This window comes from Canis aureus, chromosome 5 (genome assembly GCF_053574225.1).
Source record: "Canis aureus isolate CA01 chromosome 5, VMU_Caureus_v.1.0, whole genome shotgun sequence".
Taxonomy (NCBI): domain Eukaryota; kingdom Metazoa; phylum Chordata; class Mammalia; order Carnivora; family Canidae; genus Canis; species Canis aureus.
In genome coordinates this window covers 41,962,334-41,979,406 of record NC_135615.1, presented here as the reverse complement: position 1 = coordinate 41,979,406, position 17,073 = coordinate 41,962,334, and the positions used below count along the sequence as shown (strand labels likewise).

The 17,073-nt window shown below is 42.1% G+C and overlaps 1 protein-coding gene across 14 annotated transcripts in view; it reads left to right on the top strand.

Moving 5' to 3' along the window:
* Positions 1–17,073, top strand: part of PPP2R2B (protein phosphatase 2 regulatory subunit Bbeta) — a 440,587-nt gene that overhangs the window by 237,730 nt on the left and 185,784 nt on the right. The window contains exon 1 of one of the 14 annotated variants that reach the window (XM_077897747.1): positions 11,128–11,164. The exons of the other annotated variants lie outside the window; for them this stretch is intronic. Coding sequence (XP_077753873.1) covers positions 11,143–11,164 — 22 coding nt within the window. The 5' untranslated portion in view covers positions 11,128–11,142. Of the gene's footprint in view, positions 1–11,127; positions 11,165–17,073 lie in introns of those variants that run through there. 14 annotated transcript variants of the gene reach the window in all.

The following is a 17,073-nucleotide window of genomic DNA, read 5'->3' as shown; positions in this document are numbered from 1 at the left end:
TTTCTTTTAAAGATTTATTTCTTTGAGAGAGCGATTATGTGAGAGCTGGTGGGGGTACAGAGGGAGAGGGAGAATCTCAAGCAGACTCCCCACTGAGCATGGAGCCCAACACAGGGCTCAGGCTCATGACTCTGATATCATATCAAGAGTCGAATGCTCAACTGACTGAGCTACCCACGTGCCCCAACTACTAAGTGCTTGAAATGTTCCTAGTGCAATGAGGAACTGGATCTTTAGTTTAATTTAAATTTGAATAGCCATATGTGGCTCTTGGCTCTTGGTTATCACATTAGATAGCACAGCTCTAAAATACCGTATGATTGGAGGAAGACTAGCAGGAATCATGTGCAAGACACAAGGGTAGAATGGGAACACCTAGAAGAAGGTTCCTTGGGAGTTGTAACCAAATAGCTGGGCAGGACATGTCCTGTGGTGGCTGCACATGGGTGTGAGATGTGAGTTCAAATCTCAGTTCAGCCAAATTCCTGCTGTGTGATCTTGAACAAGTTACTTAATTTCTCCAAGATTCATATTTCTTTACTGGTAGAATGAAGATAAAAATAGGACCTACTTCCCAGGGCTGCCTTATGTCTTAAATGGCATACTTAATACTATATGCACACACCCAATTCTGTATGTCTGGCACAATTTAGGTCTCAGCAAATTTGGTATAGTATCTTTTAATATTAATATGACACACATCTGGATAGTAGTGTTGATGAGCTTTGTGATCAGAGAGGTAGAGGATTGGCAGAGAGAGCTGACCAGACATTTGATGAAGCAAAAGTGAATTTATAAACAGCAAACACCATGCTTCCTCAGCCATGAATAGCAAGTTTTGCAGTCTTAATAAATGGATGTTCTATGAAACTGCAAGACTCTGGACCATTTGTAATCGAACTGTAGAATGATAAAGCCAGAAAGGATTTTGAAGACCAGTGATCCTCAAGCATTAGTGTGCAAACAGATCACCTGGGTGTCTCAGGAGATGTAGGTTCTGATTCAGTGGATTGGAGTGGGGCCCAAGGTGTGGCATTTCTCCAGGCCACCAGGACTTGCAGAGGCTGCTGACCAAAGGTCCATACTCAGAGTGTGAAGGTTGCTGAGCACCTGGAGTCTAAAGTATAAGACCAATACCTTTTTTTTTCTGAAGAGGACTTGGAGACCCAGAAGGGGAGGCTTCAGGGTCACAGGACCATTAGAAGTAGAACCAAGGCTGAAAGGAGCCTCCCATGTTACCTGCTTCAGTGTCATGTGCACTTCTCTGCTTCCCTGGGCAGCTGCAGCCTCTTGCATTATTACATGGCACTCAGCAGTTTGTAAAATGCCCTTCTCTATGACACTTCCTACAGTACTTCCATTTGACAGCCAATGGAATGGTGACGATGACTCCTTTTGCCCACCCTGCTGCTTTTAGTGAGTGCTAGTGAAGCTGGGGCTAATGCTCAGATGGGCCCATTCTGATCTCATGATTCCTATATACACCAGGGCTTCCCTGTTCCATCTTGAGGAAGCTCCAGCCTGGGTGTGTCTTTGCAGGGATTTGGGGGACAGTCTGCATTTAGGATCCCACTCAGGAAACAAAAAGTCAGGGGTCTCTTCTTTCTCTTTTCTATGTCACAAACACAGGATTCTAGAGCATTTATTACAAGCTGAGCAGTTATCATTGTGCGTAAAGCCTGTGCATAAGCCATTCCCTGGAGTTCAATATTTTATTCCTTGAGAACCTCAAATGAGTGGCAGCCCCATCTAGGAAAGGTGGAAATGAAGGACCAAAGTCTGAGAGAAGAGGGAAAGTTTCTTTGGTAGGCATGAACTGCAAGGTTTCTTAAAACAACTTGGTGGGAAGGGATTGAAACTTAGGGCAGTGATGGTCTCTGTTACTGGCTCTGGGTGACCCCAGATAAAGAGAGATGTGTGTGTACACACATGTGTGGTCATGTATACATATGTGCACATTTGTAACACAGACATACACATAAACTTACCTCCTCACTTTCCCATATGTTCAGTGGTACACTCAGTTCATATTATCACTTATTATTATCCTTCACCAAATGTTTTGTTAAGACAAGTGGAATGGCCCCTGCAAGCCTCCCAGAGAATTGTGAAAGATTGCACTTTATTTTTACCCCCGATGTTATTTCTTTATCGGCCTCAGTGGCCATGATTAGGGTCAGGCAGTTTTCTGGGTCTTTGCCATCAAGTGATTGGGATTCTAAGAGATAAATGTCAAGAACTAGGAATTCAGACCCGTTGAGTTGCTGAAAATTAAATGAATTTGTAGCCTCTGACTATCAGGTCGAGGTCACAGATGGAGCTACACATTTTGGGTTCCCCAGCTTGGAGTTGCTGGCAAATACAGCTTTCCCTTGGAGACAATCCTTATGTGTAATCTCAGTTGCTTAGTATGCTTTGCAAGCCAGTAAGGTAGCCTTTAAATAAAAAAAAAAAAAACACTTTCAAACCAATCCATTTTCCTCCTAACATATAGTTTGTGCTCTAGGCATATCTGGCTTACCCTGTTCCACTTTTATATCCGTGAGCTCCTTCCAAAGGTTGATAGCAATACAGCTCTGACTGAGTAGGAGACCTCTGGCTAGTGCCAAAACTCCATCTTCTGCCCAAATATCTTCTTAGGTCAATGGGGAAGATCTCTCTGCTCTGAGTTTGCAAAACCATTGATTTTTGCTGCAATTAGAGAAAGAAAAGCAGGCAAGATTTTTCCCCCAATTTTAAAAACAGCATTTAAGGATCCCAGCTGTTTTATTGGATTTCTCCAGTTCCAAGAATAGGGGTGCAAAACATTCCTCGAGTCAGCATGCTATCCTTGCTGGGTAAAGGAAAGGGTGCATCTGTGATCTCTGGGAAGGTCTGCAGATGGTCGTGCCTACGTGACTTGAGGACCCCAAATGGCTTCCCAGTCTTCAACCTTCCATGTCAGAAGAGCTATAGATATTTCTGAGCACAGTTTGACCTGCATTCTGTTGACCTAATCATTTGGTTAATTGCTGTCTGCAATTAAGTCCTTCTCAATGCAATAAAGTTAATCTTTTCCCCGGCACATAAAATCTGACCCCCATAGCTTGTGAGTGCAGAATTGCTCTTGTTTATGCTACCATCTTGGGGTCCAACAGCCGACTTTCTGAGGGCCAAAGCACCTCTTGGAGCTTGAGAAGTTGCACCCCCCTGGAATCAAAGTGTCAGAATGCTTCGCTTCACTCTCAGATGCAAAACCCCCAGAAGGTTGCCTTGTCTCTACTCAGCCTCATTTCTTGTCTGTTGCCCAGCACAGAGTGTGAACCACTAAACATGATGCTTTTCTTCAATCTCATTGCTTTGGTTTATTATCGAGGTCATTAGCATGTGTTTGACAATTATTCAGTCAGCCCTTTTTGTTCCAACTTGAAGAGCTTTGTGTCCAGTTCATAAATAATTTCAAAACGTCCACAATCTCCCTCACAGCTCAAACCAAGGGACTTCTCATTGCTTCTGAACAGAAACAACATTTGAAGGCTCATTCATATTCACTTGGCAAATATTTACTGGCAAGTCCGTGTGTTTCCATTGGAACTGATAAGGTAGTCAGTTGAAAAGGCAGTGGGTCAGGAGTAGAGATGGAGGGGACAAGGCAGGCACCAGAATCAACTTGGTGCCTAGATGGGCCTGGGTTCCAGTTCCTGTGTGACAGGTGCTTGTCATGATACCTGGTTCAAGTTCATGATCTTGAGTAAGCCTCATTTTCTTCATCATTAAAAAGAGATAATGTTTATTTCTTTGGAGGAATTCAACAACAACAAAAAAATCTTAAGATGTTTAGAATAATACCTGGCACATAGTAAGTGTTCCATAAATGTTAGCTGTGATTATCACTATTTTATCCTTATAACAACTTTATGAGATAGGCCCTACTTTTGCCCCCACTCTGCAGATGAGAAAACTTAGTCAAAATAACTTGCCAAAGATCACATAGTATATAAGTGGCACACTTAAACACAAGCGTACCTAACACTGTCATTCATATTCTTTATCATTACCCTAGGCTGACTGGGTTAAGATTTCCATAAGTTTTTAGGAGCTACATACATCTTTGGGTTTTGAGAAACTTAATTTGCTAGATTTGTTAATGGCTCAAATTAAGCCATGTGACTTAGCTAGAATATAACATTTTTCAAAATTCATTCTATTGTGGTCCCCCCCCCCCACTATCCAGTAAGTATTTCTTTTCACATAGAGAATTTTTATTAAATGCCTAATTACAACTGGTTGGATTCTCACTTATAACAGTTCTCACTTTTGAATTTAAATTTAATGATGTGTTGAAATATTAATGACCTTTATCTTGAAAAGTGTCTAAATTGTACTAAAGTTAACAAATGTGGCTGATAATACCCAGCACTATCTTGGAGCATTCTCCCACACAAGGCATTTGCTTGGGCTTGCGTCATTCTAATGGTGGGTTTTATACAGCACTGACAAATACACAATGTAGGAAAATTTTGCATCACAAATTGCCTGGGGATTTAGTCTCCCCATAAATGCTTTAAAGTGCTCTAATTCAGGCTAAGTAATAATAGCTGTAAAGCATTTAGAAGGATCAACAATGCCAGGCATGTATTCTATGGAGTAAACAGGTTTCTGAGGGAGAAGTAGCATTTACATCATATGGAAAAAGCAACCCATAAGCAACTTTCATTCCTACTTTCTCTGTGTATCCTACCTTCTATGGCTTGAACATAACCTCATGGCTTTGGCTTTAGCTCCTTGAGCATCTTATTAATCTTGATAGTGAAGACAGAAGTGAAATTTATCTGAGGCTTGATTCTAATAGCCAAGTTAGACTCCTTCCAATTCCCCAGAAGTCCTTTGGGTTCAAAGTACTTGCATAACTGGTGCTGTATTCTGAGCCTTGGGGCATAACATGAAGGTTTGGTCTCTCTTTTTTCTAAGTTGCCCTTTGCTGAAAGACCTTGATACATTCTTGTCCCACCCCCACCATGACGGAATGTTCAAGACAAGGGACAACTGTTTACCAACATGTGGACAAAACCCTACTTACAGGAAATCCCATGTCTCATCTGGCTAAATAACTTGGACCATATGTTCAGGTCCCAAAGCTTGGGATTTTTCAGAGCAAGTTCAAATGTGCCTATTTGCATCACCTGGGGATATTGAAATTCCAAGCACAAGTTCATTTTCACATAATTCATTATCCTCCCTTGGATTTGGTACTTACTGTGAACTTTGGCAACAGATGGAATGAGATGATGTTCCAGGAGCACTTACTAATTCTTTTGTCCTCAGGAATACCCACAAATAGTGATAATTTGCACTCAAATGAAACTTCAGGGCCAAGCAGTACCCTCAGGTATTCATTTGCCACTCCCTATTGAGTTCTTGGGTAGAATTTAATTATCCAACAAATTTGGGGGTAGCTCTGCCAGATGTTGGGTACTGACCCAGACATTTCAAATGGAAGGATCTGATGCATTCCAGAGAAAAAGAGGGAAAACAGTCTTGGGAGCTGGGCCCCTGGATGGGAGAAAGAGAGGCACAAACAGGGGGCTTGGAATTTGTTGTGAATTCCTCAGAGCCACTTGTTCCTCCTGAAGCCCCAGTAACCACTGGGCATTTGTGAAGGTCATTCAGGAAGGTCTGAGACACCCCTGACTTCTGTTAAACACAAAGGACCTCAAGAGTTAAGAATCAGTTGAGGAACCAGCTTTGGTTTGTTAACAATAACAGCAAAATTACTGAGTTGATGTGAATGATGGACACACACAGCTGCTCCTCCCTTTTGTTCCAGCACAGTTAAGTGGGGCCACTTGGAACACCCTACTGGTCCTTGAATTTGGGTTTATCTTCAGAGAAATTACTGCAATTATAACTTGTTATTCATGAAATATGGTCCAAGCATTATAACAGCTAGTATTGATGAAATGTGGATTCTACATGTACCAGGCATTGTGCTAAGCACCTGTGTACCCCTTTCCTTCTCATAACAACCATATCAATTATAATAGTCCCATTTTATGGATGAGTGAATAAAATTCAGTCTTCCTTCATAACTGCCCGAGGTCCTGCATCTACCACGAAGCAGAGGCAGGCAGCCTGATCTCACAGCCTGTGCCTTTCCTCACCATGACTTATCAATGGTGATCTCCCCATCAAAAGGAATCTAGCCTGTTCCCATCTCCACTCAGAGTGTTCGAAGAAGGGTCCTATTCTGTGCCCTGTGTCATCCCCACCTGGTCCCACCACAGCTGGTTGGACTGGAGGGAAAAGACTGACAAAAAGGCAGCCAATCAGTAACCTGGCTTATGATCTCTGATGTGGCCTAGTACCCTCCCATCCCCCCCCCCCCCCAATTGAGCTAGCTAAGAATATCAGATTCTTTCTTTTGGGAATTTAGACTAAAAAATACCACCAAAGTATTTGGCTTTGAGAGTTTAGGATGAAATGTAGCCAGGAGGTCAAATCAGGCTATGACTCAGGCAGTAGTAAATGTGAATAAGCACACGAGTGCATTTGGTAGAGCTTCAGAGAACACACAAGAGCAAAGTAGAGGGGTCATGAGAAATGGAAAAAGTAGCCAGTGGCCCACAATGTTTTTCTGGTTCCAGTCCATGGGGATCCTCTTAATATGTAATGTGAGAGTGAAGTGGGATAATTTATGTAAATCACCCAGCAGATGCCTGATGTGTAGTTAAGTGATCGATACAAGTCAGCACTATTATGATGTTTATTATTATTGGAATTTTAATGTGATTTGTCTTTTATTTGAAAGAAAAAAGATCCTTTCATTCCTGGTTTACCAGCTACAGCTAGGGATATGAAAAGCCATATTCTTTCTTTTGTCATTGAATTGGATTCCTTAATTGTTATAATTTATAATTCAAATTTTGGCTTATGATTATCTTAGTTTTCTTTCGGATCGATTCCACACCCACTAATGAACTATCATGTTAGAGCAATGGGGAGCTATTCCCATAATCTGTTTTCCTCCAATCCCCCTTCAGATGCTAATGAGAAGTACCATGGAGACATCAGCCATTAGTATACATGGGCTGGTATAAATCATGGACTATGGATCATTGAGCATCTTTGTTGTAAAACAAATGGCCTGTGGTCAGTTAATCATACAAAGAAACATCTCCGGGGCCTCCTGGCTTTATTCATAACCCCTAAATCCGGTTGCAGTTTTATAAACAGAACATCTGTTAAAATATGCAGAAATTACAGTCACAGTCATTAGCAGGAAGCTATATGGCTTTGGCAGATTTTTTTTTAAGCTTTTGATGGTAATCTCCTCTGTCTGGGATTCATGCTTTCTTCCCATTCTTCCCGATCTCTTTTGTTCCCCTCTGTTCTTGTGGGTTATAGCATTTTTAACCCAAGACTGAAAAGTGGGCACGTGTTATTCCAGGCTCGCTTGGCCCTGTGCCATTCTGCAGCATGGGAGAGTAACTGTAACCCAGCCTTGCAAAACCATGTATTTCAGGTATGTGACCTGTAGGGCCTCAAGCAGCCTGCAGGTGAGAAATCCCAATTGGCTTCACCCTTGTCTTACTGACTTTGGACGCTGGTAGCCCTGGAATTTAACAAAAGTGAACAGAACTGCCTGCCAGCATTGCCCCAAATTTCTCACTTTCTCTTACTTTCTCTCTGTGCTCTCCGCTACCCCACCCTCACTCTTCATTAAATTTTTTTACTGTGTTCATATTTAAATTGGCCTGGGAGGGTTAACCTCTGAAGACAAAGACCAGGAGAAATGTAGATAGCCAGGGAACAAGATTTGTCCTAATAATGTAGATTGACCCCCTCCTTGTTCAGTGAAGAAATTCTTATTCCACCTAAGAACTAGAGAACAGGTCAACTTTGTTTAGCAATGGCTTTGTTCTGTCTGCCATGGAATGGGAATTGGCAAACAGTCCCAGTGGAAATTAAAAAGTCACCTCTGAGAATTCAGTGTGTCCATCACCTATCCTTACATATAAGGTTTTATAAAGTCTCAAAGTCAACCTGGTTAAGCCTGAATGGATCTTTCTTAATGGGCCCACGAGGAAAAGGAAGATGGTGTGGTAAAGTGGCTATGAGAATAAACTCTGGGATCAAGACAGGGACCCGAATCCCCGATCAGCCCATCACTGGCCATACGCCCTAGAGGAAGTTCATGAAAGAAGCTGCAATTCTCCATCTATAATATTAACGCCTACTCCATAAAGTTGAGCAAGTTCAAGGAAAACCCAAGCAAAGCACCTAGCCACATGCCTGGCATTTTGTTCATTGCCAAATAAATACTCATTTTTGCTGTTGTCATTTTTTAAAATTGTTTTTGTGCTTAGTACCAGCCCATGGTTCGATTATGTTAGGTGTTGATTTTAACCTCACTGGAACTTACTTTCTTAAGTACGTACATGATTTAAAGCATCCACTTGCTCAAGAATATTTCCTAAGCACCTGCCCTCGGCTCAGTGCTCTGTTGAGTGTGTGTGGCCTGTAAAGATTGATCTTTGCAGACATCTGTCTGTAAGGAGCTCGTTGGATGAATCAGCACGGAATGTGTTGGAGGGAAGGTCCAAATCGAGGGCCATGGAAGTTATGGGTAAGAGAAACTAGTGACTAGGGGAAACTAGGGGAAGGCTTTCTGTGGGAAAGTGGGGAAAGCAGGGGTTTCGAGAAGTATAACATATCTCCCCAGTGATGTACTGCGGTCAGAGAAGGATGAAGTCTCAGTGGAAGATGAAAAACAGAAGTGGAACAAGGCAACAGTGAAGGCAGGTGGGCTGGCAGAGACCAGGAATGGGCCAGTTCATCTTCTGAGGGAATCAAAAAGGATTGGAGGGTAAAAGCCCATCGGAGGATTGAAACCAGACACCCCAAGCCCCTACAGAAATCTGGAGGATCAAAGCAGAAAGCTCCCCAGAAGGAGACAAAATCAGAGTAGTGCCCCTGGAGGGTGGAGCGACCAGAAAAGGAGGCTCCCCCAGAGACTGATGGCTTGTTTGTCTGATTCCTGGTCTGCAGCCGAGAGCAGGGCTGGTTCTCTTCTGGATCCACGGCATGTCCTGGTGCTTGTGGTGGAGGGGCTCCCACCACCCTCCGAACTCTAAGAGCTACCCCAGGCATCTTGAGGCAGCAGCTCTCTGAGCTTTCTTTTTTTTTTTTTTTTAATTTTTATTGATTTATGATACTCACAGAGAGAGAGAGAGAGAGAGGCAGAGACATAGGCAGAGGGAGAAGCAGGCTCCATGCACCGGGAGCCCGACGTGGGATTCGATCCCGGGTCTCCAGGATCGCGCCCTGGGCCAAAGGCAGGCGCCAAACCGCTGCGCCACCCAGGGATCCCTCTCTGAGCTTTCAAAAGGAAAATTGCAGTCATGCATTGGAGTCCTCGGTGCCAATTAAAGTGTCAGGCTCTGAAACAAACAAATATGGATAACAAAGATGGGGATAATGTTTTAAAATTAGGTTCTCAGGAGTCACCCATTAATTTGGAGCTCATAAGACATGGCCTGTGTGTTCAATAAATACCATCTGATGACAGTAGCAGCCCGTAGTGGGAAATGCCCAGCAGCCAGGTCGCTTTAAGCATGCCGGTACAAATATATCCTGTGATATCACACTCAGCATGGAGGCAGTGTCTCTCAGCTTTACAGCTCTTAAAACATTAATCCCTCTGGAGGCCAGAAAGATGGGTGTCATTGTTCTCCTGCTAAAAATACAAAAAAGAAACAAAGCAAGAGAACTAATATTAAAAATTAGAAGGGTGGATTCTGTATACACAGACCTAACGTATGGGGCTCAGTACGCTCACAACCATTGCATAATTAGATAAACTGTGTAAATACCCAGAGGTGGTTAGTGAGGTAGCTTGTGGAAATGAAAAAATTAGCAATAGTGGCATGGATTTTTTAAAAAGCAATTATTTGCTTTCTGTGATGACAAGAATCCACAGATGGTGCATCCTCAAGTTCTTGAGTGCCTTGAAACCCTTTGAAGCATGATTGTTTTCATACTATAAATAATGGCTGGTAGGTTGTACTGGAGAACCTTTTATGCTTTTAATTGCAATGGAACAATACCTGTTACTGTGTGGATCATGGTGCATGGTCTCCATGCTACGAGAACATAGCAGGGGTGTCGAGAGCTAACAGACAATTAAGTCTGAAGATGTTCACAGGAGCTGATTTCTGACTTCCACCTTGAAAGGTGAGGTTCCTCTGGGAGAGGGGCACAGGTTGGTGAAGTCACACTGATCCCATCCCCAACAGTTCTCCATCTAGTCGCAGAAGGCTAGAGTAGACCTTGGCGAATGCAGCAAGTGCAGGGTGAGTGTACTTGTTGAGAATCCATGGCCTAAGGGAAAGCTTGTGCTTCTTGGCCAGGCTTAGAAACTGAAAGACAAAGAATGCCTTTTGACAATGCCTTTTACCAACAGAGGCTTCCTGAATATGACTTGATTTGTTTCACTTTCTACCCTGGGCTTGTAGATGGGACTACCCAGATGAAATATTTGTTCCTTTGATCAACAAATCTTTATTAAGCGTCAGTTAAGGGCCAGGTCCTTTGCCAGGTGTTTGTTGGTAAAGTAGTGTGTTGTAATAGGTTATCATTATCTTGACTTCAGGAACCTTGTGTTCATTGCCTCTTTCCCCCAAGGCACTTGGCACAGTCTATGACACATAAGGGGCACTCCATGAAGGGAATTGGAAAGAAAAAAGTACCCTGTCATTTGCAGCTACCAGAGCAGTCAGGTGCCAGGAAAGTAGCACTGGCTCTCCTAATAGCCCACACCTATCCCTTAATGAAAATTGCATTGTACATAGTGAGACCAGGTGGATAATTTCAAGTTGCACTTACTCCATGACTCTGTCATTATTTAATGGCTTGGCTAAGGGACAGTGACATACAGACTTGGAAGCAGGGGAGCAGAGCACTGGAGTCCACCCACTTCACCGGCACGTGTGGACCTATCATGAAGATGTCCTTTGTTTTTTTCATTCCTCAGTTTAGTAAGAAGATGATGCCACTGCATTTCTGAAATCCTCTTCAGATGTTAGATCACTGCAGTGCCGTTTTTATGTGGGTATTATTATCCATCGGTGTACCATCATTGTGAGTCAGCAGCACAACCACTAAATGAACGGCCGCAGTAAAAGAGGTAAAGCAGAGATGCTTCTCAGGCAGCACCTGGGCAGCTGAGTGCCATAGTGAAATGCACAGTAGCAGAAGTTGGGGTAGCCTGTGTGCTTCCCGATGGGCAGGTGCAGAGATAAAAATTATAGTCTCTAATATTTAGAGATCTAGTATTTATGTGTGCTAGACACTACGCTAGTGATTCCCATGTGTTATCGCATCTAATTTTTAAACATTCCTTATAAAATGGATATTTGTACTAGCCCCAGTTATAGATGAAGAAACTGATGTTATGTTCCTGGCCATGCAGCTAAGAGTTCATGATCTTAATCATGCACTATATTACTGCATAAATGTTTAATACAACATGGTTTAAAAAATGGATTGTTGATGGACAGTTGGTTGGATGGGAATGAGAACTTATTCCTTCTTGCCCCCCGTATTTTCATTTGCACAGATATGTGAGTGGAGAGCAGGAAACAGAAATCACTGTTTGTTGTCTTGGTTCTCCTGCTTTATAAATTAGTCCAATTCTATTTGATAGCCTCCCAATTAAACCAATAAATTGGATGAGTCAGTGGTTCTGAAATAAAAGTGAAGCCACACCATATTAATATGGTGATTAGCCACATCACCACAATAGAGACAATTTGTAAGGCCTGTTTTCAAAACCCTGAGTAGAAACAGAAAGCAATAGGATGTGCAAACATTTGGCAATGATAGTTGGTATTGGGGGAAATCATTCGTGCAATTACCTTTTGATTCCAACCAAATTGGGAGCAAATATTAGCTATGTTCCTCATGTTTCTCCAGACTTACTCAACTGCTTGCTGAATTATTGGAGTTATGTGCATTTCTGAAAAGCTCTGTACTTGTGTATTTGACTAGAGGTAATAAGGAAGTGAGCATTCACACCAACCCGCTTTATTTATAGCTCTGCTTTGGCAGTGTTTTATAAAGGATAGTCACTCACTTACTCCCTGAAGGTAAATGCTATTACACTTTGATTGTAACTGCCATTGGGTGAAGATGTACAACTAATCATGGGTCATAATGCTTATGACAAATACACGGCATAAATTTGTCACACATCTTACCTTTTTTTAACGAGTGTTTAGTAACAACTCACCATTTGCTGTACAAAGTTCAGGCACTGTCTCATTTACTAGCATGATTAAGTAAAGAATAAGATCAATTTTAGTTCAAGTAGGAAACTGACTATTGGTTAACAGAGGAAGACTAAAGATCTTTGTGAAGAACTTCAGACTATTTTTCCAAGCTCAGCTCTTTTTCTTCTGTCTCAGCCTTATCTGCGAAGCGAAGATGAATTAAAGTCCAATTTTATCGATCCTTTGGATGGACAACTGTTGGACAGAGATGAACCAAAGTAGACTTCCTCTGATAGTGTTTCTCAGAAAGAAATGTTTAGAATTTCTTGAGACACTTGTCGATACAAAACTCCCAAGCTCCATTCAGTATCTACTGAATTATGTCTACAGTGGTTGCCTAGTAACCTGCAATTTTTCAGATTCACCCAAGTAAATCTAAGTGTGAGGACCACTGAAAAAACTGGTCTTATGTTTCCCAAGTTCAACTCTTCCCTTTGTCTCAGCATTTGCAGCCCGTTCTAGCTCTGGAGGCAGGATGCTCAATCCTTTTAGCTTAGTGGGCCACTCTTAGGTCCTACACCCTCCATTTATTGCTAATCCTAAATGTCTGCTAGCTGAACAAACAATTCCCCTCGGGAACTGGTAGCAATATTGAGTAATATTTAAGAGCATAGACTCTGGAGCCAGACTGCTTGGGTTTTAGTCCTTGCATGCCTACTCCAAGTGTTGATATACAGAAGAGCGTGTGTGTTCTTGGCCAGGTTGCTGTATGATCTTAACATCTTTAGGCTGTGATTTTTCTCAAATGTAAAGTTAAAGTAGCCATAATAACTGACTTCATAAGGTTATCTAGGGAATGAAATGAGTTGATTAAATGAATGGGTTCTTAGGATCTGTTGTTTTCATCTACAACTGCTCCCTTTGTTATTTTGTCCAGTTTGCTGGCTTACAATACTACCTGAATGCTGGCAGCTCTCAGATTCCTATTTTTAATCCAGTCCTCTCCTGAAATCCAGACTTACATACCCAACTTCTTGAGAATCTTTACTTGGATGTCTAATAAAACATCTCAGACTTAATATTTTCATATTGAACTCCTGATCACCTCCTGAACAAACCTTTTCTGCCTGTTGTGGTCCCTTTCTTAGGCATGGGCAATGTCCTTCTTCCCCCCACCTGGCTGAAAACCTTGGAGTCACAGTTGACTCACACTCCACACATAATGTGTCAGGAAATCCTGTTGTCTCTATTTTTAAATTCTGCTCAAAATCCCATCTCTCTTGGGATCTTCCACAGCTACCATGTTGATCCAAGCCATTATTCACTGTTGCAACAGCCTCCTGCTTCCACCCTTGCCTCTGACACCCAGATCTGTTCTCTATACAGTAGCCAGACTAATTCTTGTAAAAATTTAGGTCAGATCATGTCACTCCTCTGCTCATAGTTTTCCCAAGACTCTCCATCTCACTCAGCATAAAAGGGTCTTTACAGTGGCCTGGAAGGCCATACATCATTAGTCCTTCAGTTTTCTCTCTGACCTCATGCCTGCTGCTTTCTCCATGCTCAGCAGCCTTCTTGCTGCTGCTTGAACTCCCCAGACCTCAAGGCCTTAGTGCTGGGCTGAGTCTTCTGCATAGACTGCTCTTCTCGCACATACCTGCAGAGCCACTTTCCTTCAAGCTTTTGTCTAAATGTGGACTTTTTCCATGAAGCCTTTATTAAGTAGCTATTTGAAATTGGAATTCCCTTCTACCTTTGACCCTGCTGATAGGACTTAACCTCTTGTCTTCTCATAGTCTTTAATAAATACTATATATTTACTTACTTATCATTGTGATTCTTTATTAAATATCTCTTTCCACTAGAATTGATGCTTCCAGAAGGTATTTGCATTCTGTTTGTTGCTATACCTCTAATGTCTTAAAAACAGTACATGGCATATAATAAGTGTTCAAATATTTGTTAAATGGATGAATGCATGAACAATTTGGACTTGATTTAGAACATGCTCTATAACTTCCCACAGGATTCTACCTTGGTTCTTATGCTATTTAACATTTTTTGTTACACTTCTGGTTAGGAATATTTTGGTTACCAGGCTAAAAATTTCTACTAAAATTTTACTTCATCACAAATTTGACACACACAAATGAAAAGTTCAGAAAAATACTAACTTCAGTTAAAGCTTGATCCAGAGCTCAGCTGGATTGCCCTGAATTGATAGTCTCTCGGCTCCACTTTCTGTAGACCCAGCAGCTATTTGCAGGCTCTTCCATTTATGGTAGAAAATTGGCTACTGTAGTTCAGGGCTTCACATCTCTTAACTCCTAAGGACTCCTCTGATTTGGTTTGTTTGGATTCCATGCCCAACCCTGCGTCTATTCCCTATACTTAGTAAGATGGACTGCCTGGTGGACTTCAGCCAGTTGGACTATAACTCTGATGTTGAGGAAAGGGTGGGTACTACCCACATGACTTGAGGGTGATAAGGGGGAAAGCCAGGGGACTGTTGGCATTAGAAGAGAAAGATGGTTGATGGGGAGACAGCTCTTAGTCTAGTATAACAGTAATGAGTACATGCTTATTAAGTTAAATATGATAGCATAAGGTTTGGGGATTCAAGCCAAAATAACATATGGAAGAACTGATGGATTTCTTCATTCATTCAAGAAGTGGAATAGCATCTGCAAAAGCACAGAGGTATGAAAATGTTTGACATGTTTAGATTGCTGTGAGGAGTTGGTGTGAAGTGGGTGAAAGTAATATATTACAGTCTTCTCAGTGCAGCAGCAGAAGCCTGAACCTAACTCTCATTGGTCCACATTGGAGTATTTTTTTGTGTTTGGCCCAATCACTGCTGACAGGGGGTCGGAGTATGCCAATTAGCCTTTAAAGACACACACATACAGAGAGCAGATTGGATTCAGAAAAAAAAAAAAAAAAAAAAAAAAGGATTTTCTTAACAGAAGAAAGGAAAATTGATGCTGAGAATGTATCAGAAGCAGAAAAAGATGTGTAAATAATCTCACAATAGACCAGTGGACCAAGATAGATCAATATGATATGATCACAATTTTAAAGTTAGATGACATTGAATGAGGTGATATTGTGAGATACAGTGTGAGAATCATAAAACTCCCTGCCTCTTCTTTGTAGAACTACCATTCTGATTCCACCCATCAACTGTTGAGTTAAGTGTGTATCCTTCCAAGAGCCACAAGCAGAGAAACAAGTCCAGAAAGGCAGGTGACCGGGCATAGTTGAGTAGTCTCATCGAAGGTAGCCTTTTCTTTATTTTTATCTTGGGAATTAAGGGATATTTTGAGTGGAAGAAAGAAAGTCTAAATGTTAACTAAATTACAGGATTGGTTATAAATTTTGTCCTTGCTTCTCTGCTTGTGAATCTAACCAGGGAATTCAGAGGTAAAATTTGAACATCTGGGCCTTCTCCTAGAATCCGTTTTATTTAGCCCCTAAAACACTGCTCCACATCCTTCTTCTCTTCAGTGCCAAGTGGAATAGGATAGGGACCACCATAATATAAAACTCTATTCTTGTTGACCTGCCAGATTTCTGAAGAAGAAAATGTGATTCTCTGATAGAAGGTGTTGATGGCCAGAGGAGTGAAATGTGAGGATTAACATGCATGACTTTGCCCTTGGGAAGAACATTCAGGATTGCCTTACAAGTCTCAGAGCAGGTGTGCTTGTGAGTGAAAGTAGACATCAGAGTGTCCGTGCCTGTTCCAAGACTCCATCGTGTGCTCACCCCACTTTGTGCGCATCTCTGTTGCCTTGCTGGCATAATTAAGCACTCCCAATGCCGCTGCCCCAGTTTTTAGTCCGTGGGTATGGAGAGCTGCCCTCACCCGTGCCAGCCCCCAGCATGTTCCCTTGTTAAATTATGCATATGCTAATGAAGTGTGAAAATCAGCCAAATAACAACTCTTTCTAATCATTTAAGGTCCCAAGAGCAAAAGAGCTTTTTTCTCTTTTCTTAATTTTGGGGTGGTTGTTATGATTTGCAAGCCAATCGGAAGCACAATTCTCTGGGTGTTTCTCTTCTCCCAGTTCCCTTCCACAGAAATGAGGCTAATTGGCATTCTCACTTCTACCTCAAGTGAGAAGAGTCTTCTGGAAAACCAGTGACCTACTGTGCCCTTTTCATTTGCATCTGGGACTGGATAATCCATAGTTTTACATGCATACACAGAGCAGTCCCGAAGGGCAATTAACTAGACTAAATTATTTCCTGCCCCCTGGAGAGCCAGTGTTTGAGAACATCCCCCCAGAGATGGTGCATGCCAAGGCCCTTGTGTTGTGATTACATTTTACCTTTACGTTCCAGTCATCGGCTCTGAGTCTTTGCCAGTCCACCTGTTATCCTTAAGACCTAGTAATGTTGTCCGATTTCCTGTTCTGACCCCTGCCTCCCTCTCTGACCATCTTCTATCCCCTCCTCCTCATCACTTGCCTTGTACCACCTTGGGTCCTTTGGATGCAGCTCTTGGCTCATCTTGAAAAGCTTTATCCACACACCTTCATGTAGCTTCTACCAATTCTTCAGGTCTCAGCTCCCTTGTCACTCTTGAGAGAGGCCAACCCTGACCATCTAATTAATGCTGAATCCCATCCATCATCATCATATGTCATCCCCTTTTTATTCTGTACGGAGCCCCAATCACTGATTCCATTCCATTCCTTGGATTTATTGCCTCTTTTTCCTTGAGAGCAGGGGACTTTGACTATCTCTTTTGTTGCCATTATCACTAGAGCCCAGCACGTGCCTGGCACACAGGAAATTGCAATAAATGTCTTTGTTTAAA